This window comes from Haliotis asinina, chromosome 8 (genome assembly GCF_037392515.1).
Source record: "Haliotis asinina isolate JCU_RB_2024 chromosome 8, JCU_Hal_asi_v2, whole genome shotgun sequence".
Lineage (NCBI taxonomy): Eukaryota > Metazoa > Mollusca > Gastropoda > Lepetellida > Haliotidae > Haliotis > Haliotis asinina.
Genome location: NC_090287.1, coordinates 22,882,110 through 22,892,207, shown reverse-complemented (window position 1 = coordinate 22,892,207; position 10,098 = coordinate 22,882,110). Strand labels below are relative to the sequence as shown.

The following is a 10,098-nucleotide window of genomic DNA, read 5'->3' as shown; positions in this document are numbered from 1 at the left end:
TGTGGCTATACCCCTTCTGTTGGAAATCCACTTTTGAGAACAAGTGTCCCGATATCACACAAAGGGATTGAATTCTTTTTTAAGATTGCCCATCTTCGCGTTGCTTCAATAAGTTAGAAGTGCTTCCGTGCAAAGGAGGTTTTCAACATGTCTTTTTTAAAGAACTGACGAATCATGTCAAAATCTATCCTGGGTGGACGTGATCACCCGGTGTGTGTTTTTGAAGTTCAAACGGGCTAATACAGATAATTGCAACATTTTTGCCCCCTCAATAAGTAAGGAGTTCATGAAGGTCCGGGTTAGGATATTGCCCTTCAGTAACCCATACTTGTAAGAGACGACTGACTAAGGGGATCGGGTGGCCAGGCTGGATGACTTAGTTGACACATGTCATCGGTTTCCAGTTGCGCAGATCGATGCTCATGTTGTTGCGCACTGCATTTTTTTTGTACATATAGCTGGAATATTGCTGAGTGCGGCGTAAAACTAAACTCACTGACGAAGTACGATTCGATCGTCGGTCGCGCCATACCAAAGAGTTGAAATAATGGTACTTGGCTCGGCGCTCGGCATTAATGGGTAAAACCAGGGATAATCTACATCTCTATATAGGCTCCCTGGTAAAACAAGCACTTGTCGGCTCGGAGTTAGTATAATGTGGGGTCTACTCCGATTTTATAACAACTCCCAGTTGTGAGACAGTGGATGAGATAATTAACATAGAAAACACACCATACTCCCCTATCTGATAGAATGGATTAATCCTAGCTGATTAGGGTTTAGCTGTGCTACTGAACCATATGAACAAAACAGAACAGACATTTTATTCTCCAAATCACATGGTGACACGGAGAACATACGACATATTGATACATATTAAAACTTTGACCACAGCCTAGGGTTGATAAGTTTTGGGTTAAGTGATGAATAATGACATTTCATTAGATAAACACATTATTCAATATTAGGATTTTTACAGAAATACTGAGAAAGAAATGGATGTCGTAGGGCATTTAGTGCTGGAGTTCAGAATAATTAAAAGTGGAGCTTATCAGCCACAGGTATTGTATGAAATTGGCAGATTCTGTTGCATCATTTAATGTCGTAACAACATCCTGTTTCTATGGGCAACGAGTGGTTTGAAGTTCCAAATTTAGTTAAAGTTCTAAATTTAGTTAACCAGGTTATAAAGTAGTAAGGCAAATGTAACAAATAAGTTTCTAATAAAGCGAATGCCTATACACTATACAGTAACAACTTTCCGGTTAGTCAACGGCAGAGCGACACCATAACTGCTTAAACTGACCAATGAGAACGAACTGTACATGATTGTTAACCTAAACAATGCTAGGCACAGACTGATTCATCGAAATATAAAACAATCCAGTGTCCTGTAGGATACGATGCGCTTGACACTTGATAACAATAGAAATTATTATTCAGCATTTGAAGAAAACAATTCTACATAACATTATGAAAAAAGGGTTTTAATTTGCAATTACAACATAACTATTTAGTCCAGTTTGATATAATTCTTACTTTTACGGATATAATGATTGCGTATCAACCTAATTCACCGTAATTAATAAAATCTGATTGCAATAACTGTTTTAACTAAAATTAATATAAATGTTGCTATTAACCTTTGACTGCTCTACTAGATCACTGTTTTGTGACAAGCCTTCAGCAAGTACAGATGTAAACCTGCCTGCCCCATATCTCTGACAGTCTACTACATTATTTCTGTATATATCGATGTTCTTTATCGGAAAGAGTAAATGCTCTTTAACGAACATTGTTCTCTGCGTTGATTAGCTATGCTTCCTGTGGGTACTCTTCTGCAACAGGGCTGTTCCCACTTTCATTGTATGGATGTGGAAACACCACCTATGTGCACTCAACCATTAATTAATGTGTCTCACAAATGGGAGGACACCTAATGTGGAGTATTCAGGCATAACTGCGGCATGGAATCACAGTGAACTGGCATTATAGTACCGGGGCTAGTACAAACAGTCACACATACACACACATGGACGTCGTCATATGAGCGAAGTATTGTTACCTACGACGTTAAGCCCCATTCGTCCCATCTTAAGAAGAACGACCCGCGATTAGTATTTTTAGTATTTTATTAAGTAAAACATCTGTGGAAGTTGATTTGCAGATAAGTTGGCCAGTCTGAGTCCTACCTCAGTCTTTGTGGGCAGTCTGCGAATGAGCGTCTGACTGTAACCAACAAAATGTATATTAAATATCAAGGAAATCAGTTTTCTGACACATGTCAATGAACTTTTGCAGTTGAAAGAGACAGAGCAAGTCAAGAGCAGCTCGAAAAACCAATTTGGTTTGTCTGTTTCACAGATACCTAATTAACAATACATCTTAAAACAGTCGTAAGTTTTCAGTCTTAAAATATTGAATTTCTCAACGTGAGATGTAACTTAAACGTTTCGTACTGTACTGATACATAACTGATTCTAATAAGGGTTTACTCATCGTACTCGTGTTGGAATCGAACACGAACTTTCACTTTGTTGAAAACCACTAGAGCTAACCACTAGTCTGTCTGACCTCTCCCATGGAAACGGAACAGGACTGTTATTTGTCTGTGTGAAATACAATACCAAGGGAGCTTGTAGTCGCCAACACTAGAGAAGCAGAGTTCTTTCAAATATCTTCACGTGGACCATTAACCATATTAGTAATGCCTGTATTCCATTTGTGGGCATAGGTAGCCACCTGAGGCACTTCATTCATTGTGATATAACTGGAATATGATTACAATCACCATTATAGCTAACTAACTCAGTTTGACGTTTCTAGTAAGTAGCTAGGTGCACACTCTGGCGCAGCTGGGTAGGAGAGTGGGTTAGCTAAAGACTAACGTGGCGACTAAAGACTCATATGGCGACTAGCGTGCGTGCGTGCGTAACCATACAAGAACGATAAAAAGGCCTCCCATGTTTGGCCATATTCTGTACAGTGAGACGACAGGTGTGTATATGTGAACCACCGTGGTCTCTCGGCGGGTTCACTACCCTGGTTTAAACACGTTGTGGAGTGCCCTCTGCTGGGTTTATTTACATGTCGGATAACTACTGTTTACCAGCACGAGGACTAGCAATGTCATTAATGGTGAGGTTGGATGTTTGTTACCCGGCCCTGGCACAGGTGTCTCCATTTCCGTCTGTATTTTACCAGATAAAGGAAACCTTTCCCACTGTGCACCTAACATACCACGCGCAGTTCATTTGTTGTTTTAATTAAAGGCTACATTCCCTTCACCCATAAGGACAAAGTGTCCGTTTTTTCACTAGGAAATTGGTTTCCTAGCATGGACCATTCAAAATGTAATCTGAAATTTGTTATCTGTTTAGGTCATGTTTAGGTCCTGTTCTCTGCCGTTATTCTCCCCTGAAGCATTCAGCTAACTTTGCTTGTTGGAAAATTAACACTGGAGTCAGCAATGTTCTAGTTTTTGACGATGGTGTCTGATTAAACAGGTCCAAACCACAAAATGCCGTGGCAGCTTGACCATCGTTCAGCCTGGTTCTCTTGATCTGTTGCGCATGCGCTAATGCGCTTTACAGAACCAGACTGCGGCACTGGGTGTTGTTTATGATGTCAACCGTTGATATGAATGACACGATGATTTACAGACCGGCGTCATCTAGCTTGAATATGACAAACAGATAAAGCATATCTATGTTCCTTGTTAATTTCAAGTTAGGAAGGACTGGATGTTGTTCATGAAAAGGTGGTTCAGTTATTTTGTGCTGAACGGCAGTCTAGGGGGATCAGTGTCGGCGCATTATCGCAGGTGCAACAGACACAAGGAACCAGGGTGGACCATCGTTCTTCCTACCAATCGATCAAGCCAGCGAGTGGCACCACTCGATCCCTACATAGTCGCCCCGTTAAGAAAAGATAAAGTAGTCCAACAAGAAATTACCCCGCAATGACAAAATACATGTACAGTTGACAATTTCACGTAGTTAATATATGAGTATGTCGACGTTTCGGCATGTATATAGCTGAGTCGAAAGTGGGTATTTAAAGGTTTTGAAGTTCTGTAAGTTCTATAAGTTTCCTTTTCCTCAGAAATCAAAACAGCAGTTCACCATCAGACCTATCTATGTGCCAAGGTTGGTGAAGAAAGCCTTGGTTCTGCTTTCACGAAGCCATCGTCGCGCTATGTCACCTGTCGTGAGAATGTATAAAAGTGTGAGAATTGTACGATCACCTTTGCACACATATTACTTTATGGAACGGGGCCTTGGTACTTTACACAAGTATGTTTGACAAACCATCCGTTTCACAACGGTCGTGATCATCTTTAAACAAAATTTCACGTGATTGGGAAACGTAAGTCTATACGAACGTTGAACAAGACAGAAAAGGTACTGCAGTAAGTCAGCATACGTACCTTGGGTCAGTTTCTTAATGTTAAATCATATCCATTATCGTCGTCTTTGTTCTCGTCTGCCACGTCTTTGACGTCTGTTTCAGTGTCGTCTGTTGCATCAATACATGCAAGTCCCTGGTCTGCCAACTTGCCATCCACCTCCAGTATCACATTGTCGATCTCCAGTCCATAGGTGTCAGCTTCTGGAACCTCCAGAGTCAGACTGTGTTGTCCTGAAGGTAGATTCAGCTCATCGCCAACCGGACCACTCTCATAGAGTTTGTTCCACAGTTCGCCCCAGTTAGAATTGTCGTTAGTACTGAAGTTACCGATAGTTTTGTCGTTTATTTTGACAACAACTGTGTCCAACCAACCGTCGTTAGCCCAGCAGATGTTTCTGACCTTGACGAATGCTTCAACATTAAGACAAAACTTCATCGTTACACGTTCTCCCTTTTTAAGCAACAGGTTATAGTCGTTTTTGGAATTTGATCTTGAAATGACTCTTTCGTCCTCTAACAGCATCTTTTCAGCGAATTCGTCTGCTTCCAAATAATATGGCGCAGACGACACCGTGAAGAAAATGGAAAAAAGAGCGGCACCGAATAATAAACCCGTAGCTGCCATATTAGAACGTATCAGTTGAAAGAACATCCCTGTGAAAAATATTAGCACTTGTTTTTAGAGCCCAGGCAGATCGGGATGGACACAAACCTGGACAAGGCGCCTATTTGTAGTCATCGGCTGTGACAGCCATTGGACATCCTGTGTGGAGGTATTCCCTCTTTGTTTGGGCAGTAGGTTTTCCATTAACGTTGCTCGATCTGAACTTTTGTTTCAGGATCTTTATCATAACTTAAGAGTTTACTGTGTAGGTAGTATCTAAACGTGTGCAGAGAATCGGGGATGACTAGAATTACATTTACATTTCAGCCGGCACTGCTGACATTCCCGAGGTGACCTTGTGTTGACTTACGCCTTTCCTCTTAATGATGGAGCAAAAACATGGCGGGGACTAATTGACTGGAGAAATGTTGTAAATAACCTAGATGAGATTTGATTACTTTATGGATTGGTCAAGCAATCGCTTATCGACGTGGGCGGTCAGTTGAGTAAGAACGCAATGACTTTTTCAGACTGTTAGCCTGCGTACAGATGATTCACTTGATCTACTGAAATATGTGACGGTCATGAAATAGCTGTATTGGAATTGTCTTGAACTCTGCATAGCGATAAATGGTTCCTGGCAAATAGTTGATAACAAGAGTAGTCCTGTGGGAAGAATACAGGGGCTAGATTTTCGAAGCTCTCTTAGCGCTAAGATAGTCGTAAGTTAATGTGTATGACACATACGCCTCGAAAAGTTCGTAGCCCTAAGAATTCTTAAATTTTACCGTAGCCAATGTGTTAAGAATGTGCTAATTTATAGTTGATATTTCTACTCATGTTTCCGACACATTGCGCGTGCATTACGTGAAAAACGTTTTCTACATGTATGTAATGATGAATCATCACATAATCAAAGTACATGATATACTAATTACTCATGCTTCATTATAGACTTCTCTGTTACAATGTTTAATAAGATTTGGAAGTTTAATGCTGTATGGAACAAATGATCTTGAAGTTCTATTAGTTTTGTAATATATGATTTTGAAACGGCGTCCAGAAGGTAGAACTTCAAAACATTCAATTAAAACTGGTATTTAAATCTATTTATAATTAACATCGAGTCACCATGCTCCGGAAAACAGTTTCACGAATGGAAATCCAAACAACCAGTCATTGTCATGAACAAGATCCAGCCCCTACTAACTTGAAATTAACTAGAAACATAGATATGTTTTGTCTGTTTGTGAGACACAAATGCCTGCCAATAACTGAACATGAATTGCAAAAAAATATACTTGTTCTACCCTGAAAAATATAGTATTCATGATTGATATGTACGTATATTTCAAGACAACTGTGAAACAAATTGTGTCAAGTGACCCTCTAGTAGATTAAAAATTCTTTAAAGTTGACACTGTTGCGTAAAACTACTATTTAAAAGAATGTCAGTATGTGGTTACACGGAAAGCGTGATTGTCGCTCAGTGAATATTTTCAAGAAAATTTGTGTAAAAAAAAAATTAGAAAGAATTCGTAATATTTTGTTCGCGTTAATGCGACTGTGTTGAAATGAATTGGTGATTCGATCCTCATGCCACCTGAACAGCCATAGCATTAGCTCTGCAAGTTGGCTTGTGCATGAAATGAGAGTGGCCTCCCATTGTATATTTACACATGCGCATTGACACGTTGAATGCCAATATGGCTGCCGTCGTGTTGGCATTCGGCATGTAACAAGAAGTTTCGTTCAAGATGTCAGTTGCATGCAAACTAATTATAACAAGTAGAAAGTAGAGAATATCATCGGAAATAATAAATGCAGATCCGACTGATGTAAGCAACATGTCATGGCTAGGCGGAAGCATATCCTCTCTGACAGGCCAGATTTCCAACTTGACAAAAGATATCTTGACAGAAGGAACTGAGGAAGTTAGCGGTATGTGTTAGATAGTGCATCTATTTGTGCGTCATTTGTTTTGTATTATATTTTCCAACACATACGCATAAACTAGTGATAAGGCAGAACACGTATTGAAACAACTGCATCATTTTTAATTAAAAAAAATAAGATAAAGTGACATGAAAATTCCTGTTTTCCATACGAAGAGAGTAAGCTCATATGAAATGCAAGTTTGATCCATGCTCAAAATATTGTTAGAATAGTTTGTGTGAACGATTACTACCATGAGAATTTTCCTCTGATATTATCAGCATGTTGACATCAAAAGCACTTGAGTGATATGTACAGAATAGTAAATGTATTTTATCAACATTAAATTTTTTTCTTGTTAATAAGGGGCCTTGATGACCTTGTGACTGTCTGTGTTGTTCAAGTTAAAAGGTTCATCATAGAATGTGGTCAGATTCAGGAACTTGTTAAGCATGTTAGTTGCAGACCTTTGAAGATCCTTGTTAGAATTGGTCTTCAGCAACCAATGCTTGTTGTAAAGGGCAAATAAGGGGATTGGGTAGTCAGACTCAATGATTTCGATAACACATCATCGTATCCCAATTGCATAGAAGAATGCTGTTAACGACTGGATTGTCTTGTCCAATGTAGATTAAATACAAATCACCATCATACAACTGAAATAATGCTGAGACAAAGCAGAGATTGATGCTCATTTAGTCAATATGTCAAGCACTAGATTGTCTTATAATAACCTGACTTTCTATAGACCGCTGGACTATAGGTGGAATATTGCTGAGTACAGGATTTAAGTTTTAACAATAAACAGACAAGCCAGCAAATGAAACATAAATAGTATCTGCATATGTCTCAAAATGGATGTAATCATATCCACGACCACCTTTAGGATTCAGGTATCTCATGAAGACAAGTTCAACCTGTGACCTTTAGATTGTCAATGTATCAAGGTTAATTACTGAACTACATCCATATAGTTTTAAGTTACTTCGGGTAAGGTGTGTTGATGGATTGCATATAATGATCGAGTTAATCAAACTTTCACATTTGATTGTTTGTAGTATTTCTCAGTTATTCTCTCTTTCTGTTTGTATTGTAACCTGCTGTGAACACCTGTGGTGAAGCATGTTATGCCAAAAAATATATGAAAACCAACTATTAATGTTCAGTGTATTAAGTTAAATAGTGAATGAGATTTTAAGCAAATGGTTCAACCACCAGACTCCATCTTTGCATTTATTCAAGCTTGTGGTATTTAGGGATTTGAGGCAGGCCAAAGAGGTTAACAATCAGAATTATTGTCTATAGGTGGAAAGAGTCACAATTATCAACATAAAAGTTGTGTCATCCACATTAATGAACATAAAACCTTTTTGATGTGATTTAGGTAGGTTCGTTGTGTCAAAACTTGTAAATTGCCAAGGACTGGAAAATAACTGTATATGTCTAATATGAAATTCCCTATATAATACTAAATGATGTGAGTTTGCTGTTTTAAGGCAGTTTTTGTGTATTTTTACATATTTACTCAAAGTTTCTTCTCTGATATTTCCAGGTTATTGGTCATTACGTAGTTTGTGAATCTATGTGATACCAATAGATTTTCCTATAAAGATTTTATGCCAAGTATGTTTTAGAGATTAAGTTATTATTATTGTTTTGCTTATGTATTTTGTTACAAAACTGTAAGAAGTATGTCATTAGATCTTCGAATATTGTTTAGTGCTGAATTCTAAAGCTTGTCCAATTTTCTAGTTTCACTTTTAGACTGATTTTCTATTAAATTTATGATTGCGTATGATACCTATGTTTTTAGTCATCTTCGACTATTAGAATTGACCTTTGAGAATTTTACATTTCAATGGGCCTAAGCACAGGCAAACTTTAGCACAAATGGGTTGCGCAGCATAGAGAAAATAACAAGTCTTCTTATATGGGAGTGAAGCAAGCAAAGGTTGGCAACATACTTTCCTCACTTCGGATCAAAAAATATTTTTCCTGTCAAAATAAAATATTGCCACCATTAAAGGTATACACCCATTTCTTCACTGGGGTGTGCTTTCACATTTCCAACCCCATGTTGAACAATTACTCATGTGAAATATTTTTTATTCAACATTTTAAGCGCAACTCATAGTAGATCAGACTGTTCTTCACCTCCATTCCCCCTTCCAGATTCCAGTTCAACGATGTGAAGGAACAGGAGGGGATCATTCCATTTGGAATACTTACAGTTACCTCCCCTGCTTCATTTGCCCAAAATGCCAGAAGTTTTTTACATACAATAAGTGTTATGAAAATTCTAACAATAGTGACAACAGATAAGACAAATAAACTCCAACAGGTTCATGATAAAATTAGGCAATATAGTATTTCGTTTTTCTTTCTGCTTATTCTTGTTATGTGACTCTGTCCAACCGGAAACTGGCAGGGGTAATGGAGGCGAAGAAAGATTGGAATACCATGAGATGCATTTAAAATGTTGAATAAAACATATTTCACATGAGTAATTATTAAATATGGGGTTGGAAATCTGAGAGCGCAACCAAGTGAGAAAATGACAGTGTACCTGTGATGGAGGCGACATTTTATTTTGACATGAAAATTATTTTTCGATCTGAAGCGAGGAAAGTACGTTACCAACCTTTGCTTGCTTCACTTGCATATAAGAAGACTTGTCATATTCATGTCAACCCCATTTGGCTACAGTTTGCCTGTGGTCTAAGAGTGGTGTCGAGTATATGAGACCATGATTATTGCTAATGACTACAGTAAAAACATATTCAAAGACACTTCTTTTACAGTTCATATGTTTGTCAGTATCAAGCAATGACCTTATTGCTGAATACCGTATGACATTCACACATTATGCACAGTATGTTGAGCAATGTATCTCAGGTAGAAACCTGACATCTAAGAGAAGGTGATTTGTAATCGTGTGACATGAACATGGCATGACTTTTTGCACTACTGTATGCTGTATCATTATGATTATGGCATCATGAACCTTGGAGTTCTCAGCTTGATTATACCAAGAGATTTTTTTTGTTATTACTTTGTTGACAGAACTGCTGATGGGACATGGGAAAGAGTGGGGAAAAAATAAAAGTTGTTTTTGCATTTTTGGGGGCCATTATAGGCTGCCAACCTGA

General features: G+C 38.3%; 2 protein-coding genes across 5 annotated transcripts in view; one reads left to right on the top strand and one right to left on the bottom strand.

The window, feature by feature from the left end:
* Positions 1 to 4,435: 4,435 nt before the first annotated feature.
* Positions 4,436 to 5,035, bottom strand: LOC137295156 (uncharacterized). The gene has a single exon (XM_067826478.1). The coding sequence runs from the start codon at positions 5,033 to 5,035 to the stop codon at positions 4,436 to 4,438; it is 600 nt and encodes a 199-aa protein (XP_067682579.1).
* A 1,650-nt stretch (positions 5,036 to 6,685) lies between these two features.
* The window catches only part of LOC137293574 (thyroid receptor-interacting protein 11-like), a 71,575-nt gene continuing 68,162 nt past the window's right edge, over positions 6,686 to 10,098 (top strand). For 2 of the 4 annotated variants that reach the window (XM_067824208.1, XM_067824206.1), the window contains exon 1: positions 6,703 to 6,955. In XM_067824208.1, coding sequence (XP_067680309.1) covers positions 6,862 to 6,955 — 94 coding nt within the window. In that variant the 5' untranslated portion in view covers positions 6,703 to 6,861. Of the gene's footprint in view, positions 6,956 to 10,098 lie in introns of all 4 variants that reach the window. The other 2 variants (XM_067824207.1, XM_067824209.1) reach the window with 2 other exon arrangements.

Excerpts from the sequence above, each read along its gene's own strand:
- LOC137295156 (XM_067826478.1), bottom strand. The coding sequence starts at position 5,035 with ATGGCAGCTACGGGTTTATTATTCGGTGCCGCTCTTTTTTCCATTTTC.